The following is a 15,030-nucleotide window of genomic DNA, read 5'->3' as shown; positions in this document are numbered from 1 at the left end:
CCTATAGGGCACAGTGGCTCAGCCTCCCCAATTACCTGAGGTGGACACTCTTGGTGCACCCCTTTGTGAGTCTTTTTGTACTTAGGCCTTGATTGTTATAGGTATCACTGGGAGGAATTGACCTCCAGGCGAATTGGCTGTGAGAATCAGCTGTGTCTGCAGTGGGAGAACTTCTGTGCTGGAGACACCCTTCTGGGGCAAGACTTGCTTCAGTGGGGCTCGCTGAGTCTGCCCCTGAGTGTGTCCCTTATGGGTCTGAGGAGTTGTAATCTGGATGGTCCCACGCTGATCCACAGTCTCTTGGATCTCTAAGGAGGTGCTAATTTAGCCTCTGCCTGAGGCTACACAGCAGGAGCTATGGAGAGATCTGCAGATTCCTCTTCTTTGGGGTTTGGAGGTGACCAGGTGAAGCCCAGCTGTGAAGCAATGAAAGCTGCTGTGGGGTCTTGGGCCTTCTTCTGGAAGTTCTATGTCTCTCTGACCCAGCTGCAGTTTGTTAGGTAATTTTCAGATTGCAAAAGGCCAGGCCTTTCATATGCAAAAGCCTCTGTGCACAGCTTGGGTGGGGCAGGGTCTCAGGGGATTAACAGGGTGGAGCAAGCAGCTATGGCTGCTCCTCAGTCCTACCCTAAGAATCCCCGCAAATCACTTTCCTGGTAATCGCTGCAAGCACCTCTGAGAGAAAGCCGCCCTGGAGTTCCAACCGATGCTAGACAGTCCAGTTTCTCCCCGTATGAGTCTGGGTCCCCAGAGACTCGCCCGGAACTGGAGTTCAGAGCAGTCGGGAGCTTGAGACTCCCTCCCGATTGAAAAAGACACCAGCGTCCTCCGTTGCCAGCCTCTTTCCTCGCATGCTCGAGCCTCCGTACCTCTGCACTTTACTTCCGCAGCTCCTCTGAGTCTCAGTGTGCTTTTCTCTTTCCTTCTAGTTGTAGAATTCCCACTCAGCCAGCCTTCCTGTGGTTCTGGATGATGTCCATTTTGTCTTTTACTTGTATTTTTGAAGTGGTTGTGCGAGGCAGTAATTTCCGGTGTTTACCTATGCCGCCATCTTGGTTTTTCAGATTACTCTTATTCTTAACACAAAAACAAAAACTTAAGACTACAGATCTTTGCATCTCAACTTGTAACCCAAGAGGGAAAAAGTATATTCCTACAGAAGAACAGGTATCACACCAATATAAGCAGCATTTGATATTACAAAACAATGAAGATGTAGCTTCAAAGTTTGAAAGAAAATTACAGTAAACCCTCAATTTTACAGAGTTTGATTTAACAGACTTTGGACTTAATGGACAAAATTTCCGGTCTGTATGTCATATGTGAAAAATTAACACCCAATCAAGCTTTGCTTATAAGTAACTTAACAGGTTTTCTCGTTATTTTTAACAAATTTTAGCAAATAGGCCATATGTTGGGAAAAACACTAGTAATTTCAATGATATAAATAAATATCAGATATGTACAATTATAGCTTACATATTTAAATTAAAGAGTCACCGCTGGTAAACAATGTTCAGTGAATGATTACACCACATTTCCCATGGTAATTGGCTCTGTTGTCCCATGGTGTGACGTTCTGCAGTAGTTTTAACACATGCCAGCTGGCTGATGTCCTTATATGTGTTAAGCCATACCCCAGCCACATGCCCCAGTCCTGTGCATTTGTTTACTTGTGGTGACTGGTAAATGCATGTACTTACTACACCTATTCAGTATAAATTTAAAATTACTGTAATACATATAGAAAGCTTTTCTATGAAATTAAAATTTTCATACATACATAATTTTAATTACACAAACATGTCTACATAAGCAAAAATAGGTAAACTAATTTGTCAATTTTTTAACATATGCTTTTGGAAAACCTACTTAATTATATAACAGACACCCACTTGCCTGAATTAGTCTGTTATATTGAGTCTTTACTGTATTTGAAACACAGAAGTATATACCCCCCAAATTAGAATTTGTATTGTGGACCCTCCGAAAGAAGACATCTACTAAGAAGGGCTCCTGGTGGTTAACTGGGCTCAAACTTAAAAACAACAACAAAGACAAAAACAGAGCCCAGAGCCCAGCAGCGATTTCTACAGAGGGACGACTCACACAAACTGCACTTCAGGGAGAAGACTGCACTAAACTCCCTGCCTCTGTACTGAACTGCCTGGCTGCAGTGTGTTTCTGCCACCTAAGCCAACCCTTACAAAGGAGTTCCGGGAATCCTATTTAACCAAAAGGACTAAGGCTTTCCCCATCCAATCAAACCTGCACAGCTGCAACCATCCAGAGTAGCTCTATTCTGACCAATCAGGACAATGTCTTTTGGACCAATCAAACTTTGAAGATTTGGAAACCTGTTGTGAAAGAGAACATACCAACCAATCAGGGACCAGGGACAGGGACTTCTGTCCATATAAGCCAGCTCCCCTCTGGCTCTAAGAACATACTTTCCCTTTCCACCAAAGACTGCAGTTACCCAGCTGAGCTGAAACACCAAAGATGTCTCACCTGAACAGAGCAGAGCACACCAAAGCAAGCCAAAGCAGACAGGCAGGAAGCAGAGCAGATCAGTGAGGAGCAGAGTTGAGCTATCTAGCCAGAGAAAGGCCTGGCCCCAGGAATGGCTAGTCCTAGGGCTGCTTCACAGCCATGCTGTATCACAACTAAGCTGTTCCAATCACGCTGCTGTCACAGCCATGCTGTATAAAAATTGAATTGTTTTGCACTGAATAGTGTACTTCTTCACCACATTCCAAATTGGGGATTCCTTCTGGCGTTGCAATGGAGTCAATGACCATTGTTTAACAATGTGAAAGAATAAAACTAAAGACATTTTCCAAAATTCAAGGATTCAAAGTTTAAAATCCATAAGCTTGAGAGACAGGCATATATGAAGAGTCACAACTTACCAGAGTAGAGACACACAAGCAGAAACTGCCATAGGAGCCAATGCATGAGTAGTAGGAAAGCCTGAACTGTAACTGATGAATTGCTGGAGACTCAATGTGGACAATTCTTAAGAGTTGGGCTGGCCGGAGTGGCTCAGTTGATTGAGCATCATCCTGTGTACCAAAAGGTTACTAGTTAGATTCCCGGTCAGGGCACATACCTGGGTTGTGGGTTTCATCCTGTTTGGGGAGCACATGAAAGGCAATCCATCAATGTTTCTCTCTCTCCCTTCCTCTCTTTAAAGCATGTCCTCGGGTGAGGATTAAAAATAATGACAAATAAATAAAAACTCCAGGGGGACCCAGTTATTGGAAGGCTCCCATAATACTGTGAGATTTACCTCCAGGAACTCAACCAGATTCCCATAGTAAATATTAGAGGAAAATACTCTTGGGCTTGCCGCAGGTTGGGTGGGATGGGGTGACCAGAGCATTCAGTCCTTCTTAACTACCCTCAAAAGAAACTAGTTAACCAGAGCCTAAGGGACCTGGGACAAAGAAAATAGCCAACCCAGCCTACTCTAGCCATGCTGTCCCACCTAGGTGGAGAGAAAAAAAATGAAAACGCCTGTGAAGTTCTCAGTACAGAGGCATAAGTTCACTAAAATACTAAGAGCAAATCATAGGACTAAAGCAGGGGCGGGGAACTTTTTTCCTGCCAAAGGCCATTTGGATATTTACAACATCGTTCACGGCCATACAAAATTATCAACTTAAAAATTAGCCTGCTACATTTGGTCAAACATTTAATTAACTCACCCCTAATGTCTTGGCAGGGCCAGACCAAATGATTTCTCAGGTCATGGCCTGTGGGCTGGACATTCCCTGTCCTGGGGAAAAAATGTTTCCCTTACCCCAACCTTACCACCACATTACTAAGGCCCTATTAATAGCAGTTCCTTTTAGCAAAATATCATATCTACCTATCAAGAAAAATTTATAAGGCATACCAAAAGATAAAAAACACACTGTGAAGAGACAGAGCAAGCATCAGACATGGAAAGTTGGAATTATTAGACATGGAATTTAAAACAACTATAATTAATATGCTAAGGGCTCTAATTGATAAGGTAGACAGCAAGAATAGATGAACAATGTAAGCATAGAGATAGAAACCGTAAGAATGAACCAAAAAGAAATGTTACAGGGAAAAAAAAACAACAGATATAAATAATGCCTTTGATAGGCTTACAGCAAAGTAAAGAATCTCTGAGCTAGAAAATGTATCAATAGAATCCTCAAAAAAATGAAAATCAGAGAAAACAAAGACTGGAAAAAACACACAGAAGAATATCCAAGGACTGTGGGACAACTACAAAAGGTATAACATACATATAATGGGGATACCGGAAGAAGAGAAAAAAGAACAGAAATAAATCAATAATGACTGAGAATTTCTATAAAACAAAAAAAAAACCCACATCTATGCATATAATTTTTAAGCTACAGAAAATCAAAAACTAAAAAAAAAAAAAATCCTGAAAGAAGCCAGAGGAAAAGAAGCACCTTACCTACAGAGAACAAATAATTACATCTAACTTCTTAACCATGCAAGCAAGAAGAGAGTGGAGTAAAACACTTAAAATGTTGAGGGGAGGAAAAAAACCTACCAACCTAGAATTCTGTATCCTGAAAAATTACCTTTCAAAGGAGAAATAAAGATTTTCTCAGACAAAAAGAGAAAGAGAATTTGTTTCCAGTGGACTTGGCTTGCAAGATAGTTTTAAAGTTCATTAGAGAAAAGGAAAATAATATAGGTCTAAACTCATATCTACATAAAGAAAGGAAGAACACAAAGAAGGAATAAATAAAAATAGATTTAAAACTTGATGTTTCTATCTCTCCCTCTCCCTTCCTCTCTGAAATCATTAAAAATATATTTTAAAAAAAGAGAGAGACTAACCTTGGTGGCCCTGACTTAATCAGGTGAAAACCCTTAAAAGAAAGACTAGGTCCTTCCTGAAGTGAAAAAATTCTGGCGCTGGCTTTAAAGACATGATCCGCCATGTTGTGAGAGGGACTAGGACAGAACCATGTGGCAAGGAAGTGCAGGTAACCACTGACAGCCAGCAAAGAACTGAAGACCTCAGCCCCACAGTTGATTGTACTTGTCAACAATAACATGTTTTGGAAGAGAACCTCAAGCTCCTGAAGTCCAGTTAACATGTAGTTTGTAACTTTGTGAGACCCAAAACAAAGCTGTACCCATACTACTGACCCATGATACCGGAAGAAAATAAATGTGCTGCTTTATTCTGCCAAATCTGTGGTAACTTATCTAATCTAATAAAAGAGAAACATGGTAATTGGCATACAACCGCTACCCTTCCCATTGGCTAATCAGGGAGATATGCAAATTAACTGTCAGCCAAGATGGCGGCCGGCAGCCAGGCAGCTTGAAACTAACATGGGGCTTGCTTGCTTCGGTGACGGAGGAAACCAACATTCCCCGCCTGCCGCTGCAGGCCTCTGAGCCTGCAGTTTAAAAAACACTGTAACGAATATAGAAGGTAAACAAAACCCCAGAAACCAGCTTTCAGCGAGCTGGGATCTCAGAGGTGGAATCAGAGCTGGAGTTATACATTGTTTCGATTACCTACTTTCAGCAGCGGAGGCCTAAGAGCTGGAGCCTCAGAGCTAAGCTGGCTCAGAATTTAAAAAAAAGAAAAAAGAAAAAAAGGAGCGGTTGGGAGCTTCCGTCACCCGCCAGCCTGAAAACAGCCCTCAGCCCCTCACCCAGACTGGCCAGGCACCCCAGTGGGGACCCCCACCCTGAATGGTGTGTGACAAGCTGCAAACAGCCATCATCCCCTCACCCAGGCTGGCCAGGCACCCCAGTGGGGACCCCCACCCTGATCCAGGACACCCTTCAGGGCAAATCAGCCAGCCCAGCCAGCCCCACCCATGCACCAGGCCTCTATCCTATATAGTAAAAGGGTAATATGCCTCCCAGCACCAGGATCAGCAGAGCCGCGAGGCCTCCCAGCACCGGGATCAGCATGACAGGGGGCAGCGCCCAAACCCCCTGATCGCCCTGCGGCTCTGTGTGTGACAGGGGGTAGGGCCACAACCTCCCTATCCGCCCTGCTCTGTTCATGACAGGGGAAGGCGCCCCAACCTCCTGATCAGTCCTGCTCTGTGCCTGATACAGGGGAGCTCCCCAACCTCTGATCGCCCTGCGGCTCTGTGTGTGACAGGGTGCGGCGCCCCAACCCCCCTCCCCACGGGCCCTGCTCTGTGTGTGACAGGGTAGAGCCATAACCTCCCCATCGGCCCTGCCCTGAGTGTGAGAGTGGCGGTGCCCCAACCCCCTGATCGGCCCTACTCTGTGGGTGATAGAGGGTGGCGCCACAACCCCCACCCCTCCCATGGGCCCTGCTTGTGTGTGATAGGGTAGAGCCATAACCTCCCCATCGGCCCTGCCCTGAGTGTGAGAGTGGTGGCGTCCCAACCCCCTGATCGGCCCTGCTCTGTTGGTGATAGAGGGCAGCGCCCCAACCCCCTGATGGGCCCTGCTCTGTGCGTGACAGGGGGCGGTGCCCCAACTCCCCTATCGGCCCTACTCTCTGAGTGACAGGGGGGAGCTCCTCAACCCCCTGATGGGCCCTGCTCTGTGTGTGACATGGGGCAGCGCCCCAACCCCCGTATTGGCCCTGCTCTGTGCGTGACAGGCAGTGGCGCCGCAACCTCCCCATCAACCCTGCCTTGAGTGTGACAGGGGGGGTGCCCCAACCCCCCAATCGGCCCTACCCTGAGCGTGACTGAGGGTGGCATCGCAACCTCCCAATCCGCCCTGCTCTGTGCATGACAGGGAGAGGCGCCCCAACTCCCCAATCGGCCCTGCTCTGAGCCCGACCAGGGGCTGCACCTAGGGATTGGGCCTGCCCTCTGCCACCCGGAAGCAGGCCTAAGCCAGCAGGTGGTTATCTCCCGAGGGGTCCCAGACTGCGAGAGGGCACAGGCCAGGCTGAGGGACCACCCCCTTCACCCCGAGTGCACAAATTTTTCTGCACCGGGCCTCTAGTTATACAATAGAAAACTAATACATCTTTCACAGTAGTATTACTACACCAACATGCATTCATGAGACAGAAAGAAATATACAAAAAAATGCAGCAACATATGATGATCTCTGTGCAAATTCCACTCTTGCTTATGATGGATCTACTAGACAGTGGTCAGCAAACTCATTAGTCAACAGAGCCAAATATCAACAGTACAATTGAAATTTCTTTTGAGAGCCAAATATTTTAAACTTAAACTATATAAGTAGGTACACTGTTATTAACTTAATTAGGGTACTCCTAAGCTGGCCTTTGCTAAAAACGTCCTCAATCGATTGAGGTACATTCGCTGAGATCGACCCCTTACAACTCTCCCATCCTCAACTCGTGCATGAATGGCGCACGCCTCCCCCACGCTGCTAATATTAAAAATTTATACAAATTATGTTAAGTAAGAAGAGCTGAACATGAATGATATTCAAATTATAAAAATATGGACAAAGATATAAAGGCAATTTAGTACAGAAAGGATAGTCATTTCAACATACCATTTGCAAAAAAATAGGAACTTCAATCCACACCTTGCACCATATGCAAAAATTAACTAAAGTAAATCACAGATTATGTAGAACCTAAAACAATAAAACTTCTTAAAGAAAACACAGGAGAAATCCTTGGTGGCCTTGGATTAGGCAAGTATTTCTCAGAAACATTGCCATCAGCACAATCCTTAAAAGAATAAATTGATATGCTAGCATTCACCAAAATGAAACATCTGCTTTTCAAAAGACACTGTTAAAATAATATAAAACTAGCCAGAGGGCGGGAGCATATATCTGATAAAGGATTTTTATCCAGAATATATAAAGAACTTCCAAAACTCAGGAATAAGGAAAAACAAAACAAACCACAAACAAGAGCTTTGAACAGATACTTCACCAAAGATAAAAGGATGGCAAATATCCACATAGCAAAAAAGCTCAACATTACTAGACTGAAGGTACATGCAAAGTAAAACCATAATATGGTATCACTACATACCTATCACAATGGCTAAAATTTTAAAAATAGTGACAATACCAAATGTGGCAAGGACCAGGTAAAAATGGATCTCTCATTCATTGCTGGTGGGAATATAAAATGTTACAACAATCTTGGAAAACAGTTTGGTACTTTCTTACAAATTTGAACTTATTCCAACTTTATGAGCTATCCATTCCATTTCTAGGTAACAAATGCATATGTCCATATAAAGACTTGTACATGAATGATCACAGAAATTTTGCTATAGTTGAAAACTGAGAACAAAACAAGTGTCTATTAACTGGTAATGGATTTATTCAGATGTTGTACATAAATAGAATGAGTAGTTAATAAAATAGAGCTGGTGTTACATGCAACAACATAAATCTCAAAATAACTATGCTGAAAGCTGAATCAAAAAAGAAAGTACATACTATATGATTCCATTTATATAAAATTCTAGAAAATACAAACTAAACTTTGGTGATAAATAGTAGACCAGGCAGGATGAGAGTAGGAAACAATTACACTGGAACACAAGAAAATTTGGGGGAGTAATGAATATGTTCATTACACTGATTGTGGTAGTAGTTTTATAGAGGTATAAATATGTCAAAACTTATCAAATATTATACTTTAAATATATACAGTTTATTACATACTACTTTACCTCAATAAAGTTGTTAAAAACATATGGCCAAAACACTTAAGAGGCAAAATATTTAGAGACAATTTTGATGTTCTGGTTCATAATCTGCTGGCTATATAACTAGATTCAATTCAACTTAACATAATGAATATTTTGGCCATTTTTCTTCGTCATGTTAATAAGCCTGGTTTCTTATACAGATAGCAGCTAGTTTAAGGTTACACAGGCAAAAGTGATCAAGTAGCATGTGAATCCAGATCTGTCTAATCTCAAAGGCAATACTATTATTGCCACAGCAATATAATGAAATTTCTACTTTCTCATGCAAAAATATTCTTTTGAGTGTTCTTTTCAAAGCCAACTATAAAAGCACCTAAATTAACTGAAGAAAGACATCATTAAAAAAGAATCATTACTATTTGTGAGTTTTACAAATTTTTAATCTGATCCTTTGCACTCTCCATTTCCTCAATTTCCACCTCAACACTGCCCCCAGAGAATTTGAACAGGAAAAAAAAATCACAATCAGATATAATAAGACATGTTTTACAGTAAGGGCAGAGGAATAACTCATGAATAGAAAAAGGAATATAGGTAGATTGAGAACCAATAAGTAGAGCTTTGTTGTTGTTCTATTTTGTTTTGCATAGCCTATTCTTTTCAACCTCTCCCTGAAGGCTTCTCAAGTCAAGTTCCTAAGTCACTGTCCAAATGAACCTACTACATAAATGAATGAATGGAAATGACTACATATGAATGGGCAATGCAGCAAAAATAGGGCACCCATAAAGTCAATCAGTAAGCTCTCAAAATATAAATATTTCTGTTACTGTGCTACTCCCATATCTCACATGGAATTTAGTAAGAAAGGTTTTCAGAGCCTAAGACAAATGTCTCATTCTTTTCTATTAATAACTGCTGTTATATTACAAAACTTGGTAAGCCACTGATTCACCGTAAATGTTAACATTCTAATTTTGTTATTGTCTAGTTCTGATTTACCTTGAGACAGTCATTCATTTTTCTGAGTCCCAGTTTCTTCCTCCATAAAATAAAAATTTGTGACTTATAACCTGCACTATTCTATCTGGTAGCCATGCCACATATGACAATTGGAAGACTTGAAATGTGACTCATATGATTAACAAATTGTTTTAATTACATTTACTAGGGTGACACTTGTTAATTACATGATATAGACTTCAAGTGTATAATCCTATATAATAAAAGGCTAATATGCAAATAGACCGAACAGTGGAACGACAGGTCTCTGATGCACACTGACCATGAGGGGGCAGACGCTCAACACAGGAGCTGCCCCCTGGTGGTCAGTGTGCTCCCACAGGTGGAGCGCCACTCAGCCAGAAGCCGGACTCACGGCTGGTGAGCACAGCAGCAGTGGAGGGAGCCTCCCCCACCTCCGCAGCAGCGCTAAAGATGTCCGACTGCCGGCTTAGGCCCATTCCCCATGGGGAGCGGGCCTAAGCTGGCAGTCCGACATCCCCTGAGGGCTCCCGGACTGCGAGAGGGTTAAGGCCAGGCTGAGGGACGTGCCCCCCCCCCCCCCAGTGCATGAATTTCATGCACCAGGCCTCTAGTTCTATAATATAAAACAATACATCATCTGTACTAGGTGTACCGGTTAATAATATGGATTTTGTAATCAATGAAAACACTATAATTTCAAGAGAAACATCAAAGGTGCTTTACTCAAAGTAATGTCCATCACCAGCTACACCATTTCCCCATCTTTCAAATGATTTGTGGATGCCCTCCCAATAGAACTTTTCTTGTTTTGAGGCAAATCATTCAGAGACCAAATTTCCCACTTCTTCATATGTTTTGAAGTGCTGCTCAGAAAGTGCATGTGCCATTGATCAGAACAAGTGGTAATCTGAAGGACCAAAGTCTGGTGAATATGGCGGGTAGGTTAATACTTCCCAAGCCAGATCTTTTAACATGTCTTTAACTGGTTTTGAAGTGTATGATGGTGCGTCATCTTGAAGCAAAATTACTTTGCCGTGTCTTCTGGCACATTCTGGTCATTTCATGATTATCTGTTGTCGGTAGCAATCAGTATTAACGGTTTCACCTGGTTTTAGAAGCTCATAATACACCACACCTTCCTGATCCCACCAAACGCAGAGCATTGTCGTCTTTCTGAAGCAATTTGGCCTTGCAATTGATGTTGATGTTTGGCCTGGATCACCCAAGATTTTGGGCATTTGTGTCTTATGACCCAGCAATTCCACTTCTGGGTATATATCTGAAGAAACCCAAAACAGTACTTTGAAAAAATTATATGCACCCCTATGTTCATTGCAGTGCTATTTACAATAGCCAAGATATGGAAGCAACCTAAGTCCTCATCAACAGATGAGTGGATAAAAGTTATGATATGTGCCCTAGTTGGTTTGGCTCAGTGGATAGAGCGTCGGCCTGCAGACTGAAGGGTCCCGGATTCAATTCTGGTTAAGGGCACATGCCGGTGTTGTGGGCTCCATCCCCAGTAGAGGGTGTGCATAAGGCAGCCTATCAATGATTCTCTCTCATCGTTAATGTTTCTCTCTCTCCCTCTCCCTTCCTCTCTAAAATCAAGAATATATATATATATATATATATATATATATATATATATAAAAGTTACGATATGTATATAAATAATGGCATATTATTTGGCCACAAAAAAAAAAGATAAATGAAATCTTACCATTTGCAACAGTATGGATGGACCTAAAGGATATTATGCTAATTGAAATAAGTCAGACAGAGAAAGACGAATGCCATATTATTTCACTTATATGTGGAATCTAAACAACAAAATAAATGAACATAGAAACAGACTCATAGGTACAGAGAATAGACTGATGGTTGCCAGAGGGAAAGTGGGGTGAGAGGCCGGGTGAAAAAAGTAAAGCAATTAAAAGCTAAAAAATGATAGTCACAAATTAGTCCTGGGTATGTAAAATACAGCATAGAAAATATAGTCAATCCTATCTAATAATAGACAAACATGGTAATTAACCGTACCTCCGACACGCTTCCCATTGGATAATCAGGGTGATATGCAAATTAACTGCCAACCAAGATGGCAGCCGGAAGCCAGGCAGCTGAAGTGAACAGGAGGCTTGCTTGCTCCAGTGAAGGAGGAAGCCAAGGTACCCCGCCTGCCGCTGCTGGGCTCTGAGCTGCAGTGTAAGAAACAATGTTGCAAATATAGAGGCTAAACAAACCTCAGAAACCTGCTTTCACCCAGCCGGGCTTCAGCCAGCAGGACCGCAACAGAGTTTCAATTATAGATCAAACCCAGATACCTGCTTTCAGCAGCTTAGGTCTCAGAGCTGGAGCTGAGTCTCAGAGCTAAAGCAGGCTCTCAGCTCCAGTGACAGCCATAGAAGGTAAATAAATCCCAGAATTAAAAAAGAAAAAGAAAAAAAGGAGAGGTTGGGAGCTTCAGTCACCCACCAGTCTGAAAATGGCCCTCAGCCCCTCACCCAGACTGGTCAGGCACCCCAGTGGGGACCCCCACCCTGAAGGGGGTGTGACCAGCTACAAACAGCCATCATCCCCTCATCCAGGCTGGCCAGGCACCCCAGTGGGGACCCCCACCCTGAAGGGGATGCGACCAGCTACAAAGAGCCATCATCCCCTCATCCAGGCTAGCCAGGCACCTCAGTGGGGACCCCCACCCTGAAGCACCAAGATGGCAGCTAATTTGCATACTGAAGGCGGGTGGCAGCGGGCAAGGCTGTCCGCTGTCCCGGGACCCAGATCTGTGACCCTGCTGGGCGGGGGGCAGCACTTGAGGTTGTCCACGGTCCCGGGACCCAGATCTGTGACCCTGCCGGGCGGGGGGCAGTGCTTGAGGCTGTCCGCGGTCCCGGACCTGGATCCGTGACCCTTCCCGGCGGGGCGGCACCTCACACAGGGGCGGATCGGCCGGGGTTGGGCAGGGCAGGATGCCTGGCTTCCGCCCAGCCCCAGTCACTCTGGGCAGGTGAGCAGCGCAGACAGCCTCTGGACAGGGGAGGCAGGCCGGCGGAGGGCGGCCTTTACTCCCCACATGGCGGTGGTGACAGCTGTGAGCGCGCCAAGCGGAACCTGCAGGCTGAGCTGAAGTAGCGTCTGCAGGCCATCAGCGCCCAGGAGTGGCTGCGCAAGATCCGCCTCCTGGCCCAGAAGGTGCAGGATCGCAGGGACAGCCACCGTGGCGGGCCAGGCTGACGTCCTCCTGGCCACACCACCGGGGTCTGCGGATCTGCAAAGCCAGAGGCCTCCCGTGTGCACATCCCCCCCTGGCATGCGAACATCCCCAGCACACTGTCACCCTCCCGCGCCTGCAAGAGTTGCAAACCAAGGCGTGCACAAGTTCCCCCCGACTCTCCACCGCAGTTCCATCAACCCAGCATGCCTAACACCCCCACAGGATGTGCACACATCCCCTCTGATGCGCTCACATCCTTTGGAGAGTGTCTGGGTGTTCTGGGTGCTGAGGGTGGGCGCCTGTGAGTTGACAGTGAGAGGGCGGAGCAGTGATGCCCCGTTCCCACGGAGGCCAGTGCAGCTACGAGACCACCTCTAGGGGGTTAATGCAGGTGCTGAGGCAGGAGCAGATGCAGACAGACACACCTGGTGGGCGCGGGTGGCCCTCGCTGAGGTGCCTTTGGTCAGCGTTCAAGATCAAGAACCCAGAGGTGGAGAGGAATTCCGTCCTCTCAGTGAAACAGTGGGATAGTCGGGGCGACTGTAGAGGAGAAATGTGCACTTTGGGTGCCAGCACCCATAAGCGAAGGCTGCCCTGACTGAGCCTCACTTGCTTGGGGCCTAGCGCACTCCTGCCGGGCAGCGGGTGACAGGATGTGCTCTTCCGAATTAATGAGAGAAAATGTTGATTCTCCTGCTGCCCACGAAGGTGGAAAGTGAAGTGGGGAGACATGTGGGGAGTGAGCGAGGTTCCCTGTCTGGGGGTTCCAGATCTGCTGTTGGTTTCTTTCACCGCTGACTAGAGATACACAGGGTGTCCCCCCAAAATGTATACACACTTTGAATACCTACTAATTCCAATGGTTTTAAGCATAAGAAAGAAACAACAATGGAGCTGTTATCTGTTAAAAGTATGCGCACAAACAGGCAGTTGGACATTCCCTGAGGGGTCTCAGATTGGAGAGGGTGAAGGCCAGACTGAGGGGCCCATTTCTCCCACCCCCCGACCCCAATGCATGAATTTCGTGCACCAGGCTACTAGTAATAATATAACTATGAAAGGTGCCAAGACTTGAAATACTAGGGGAACACTTTGTAAGACATATGATTTTCTAACCACTATGCTGTACACCCAAAACTAATACAAAATAATAGCAAATGTAAACTGTCATTGAAAAATAAAATTTTAAAACTAAGGTGATAAGCAGGGAATGTAGAAGTAGGGATGTAATTTTAAATAAGGTATTCAGGAAAGGTATGACTGAGTACGGCATTTTTGAGCAGACTTGATGAAGTGAGGAAATGAGACATGTGGACCCTCTGCCTGAAATACCTGGGAGAAAGGTGTTCTAGGGAGAGAGAAGAACAAGCACAAAGGCCTAAAGTGGGCGTATATCTGGTCTGTTCCTCGAACAGCAAAGAGGCCCGTGTGCCCTGAGAAAAGTGAACAAGGAGAGTGGCCAGAGATGAATTCAGAGGGAGAACAGGAGCCACAGATCATGTAGGGCTTTGGCAGCCATGCTAAAAACTACAGCCTTTACTCAAGTGAGATAGGATGCCGTTAAAGGACTTACAGGAGAGGAACATGGTCATTTTACTTACATTGTACGTAGGTAAATTTTGAACTTGCATCATTTCTTATTGGCGTGCAAGATACAAAAAGTTCAGAATATGTCACAAGGATGCTACTATACTAACAGAAAACCAGTTAATATCTACAGTATTATAAATTGGTTTAAAAAAAATACATTAAGACCCTACCAGATAAATGAACAAAAAATCTAAAGAATGTATGCAACAAGAAATGAAATTAGTAAATAAACATAAAAAAACTCGATTATCACCCTGACTGGTTTGGCTCAGTGGATAGAGCGTTGGCCTGCGGTCTAAGGGGTCCCGGGTTCGATTCCCGTCAAGGGCATGTACCTTGGTTGTGGGCACATCCCCAGTGGAGGGTGTGCAGGAGGCAGCTGATTGATGTTTCTCTCTCACTGATGTTTCTAACACTCTATCCCTCTCCCTTCCTCTCTCTAAAAAAAAAAAACACAAAAAAAAAATCAATAAAAAAATATTTTCAAAAAAACACAAAAAACTCAATTATCACTAAAAAGAAATTCAACGCAAAACAAAGTACCATTTATCACTCATTGCTAGGAAAATTGGTGGTAATGAAAATCAACAATCATGTCAACAATCCTGC

The 15,030-nt window shown here is 44.3% G+C and overlaps 1 protein-coding gene across 1 annotated transcript in view; it reads right to left on the bottom strand.

Moving 5' to 3' along the window:
- PTPN4 (protein tyrosine phosphatase non-receptor type 4) overlaps window positions 1-15,030 on the bottom strand; it is a 215,620-nt gene that overhangs the window by 184,671 nt on the left and 15,919 nt on the right. Inside the window, exon 2 of the mRNA XM_081095457.1 lies at window positions 2,913-3,065. Coding sequence (XP_080951583.1) covers window positions 2,913-2,958 — 46 coding nt within the window. The 5' untranslated portion in view covers window positions 2,959-3,065. The remainder of the gene's footprint in view (window positions 1-2,912; window positions 3,066-15,030) is intronic.

Source organism: Myotis nattereri, assembly GCF_964212035.1.
Source record: "Myotis nattereri genome assembly, chromosome: 7".
Classification (NCBI taxonomy): domain Eukaryota; kingdom Metazoa; phylum Chordata; class Mammalia; order Chiroptera; family Vespertilionidae; genus Myotis; species Myotis nattereri.
This window is presented reverse-complemented; position numbering and strand designations above follow the sequence as displayed.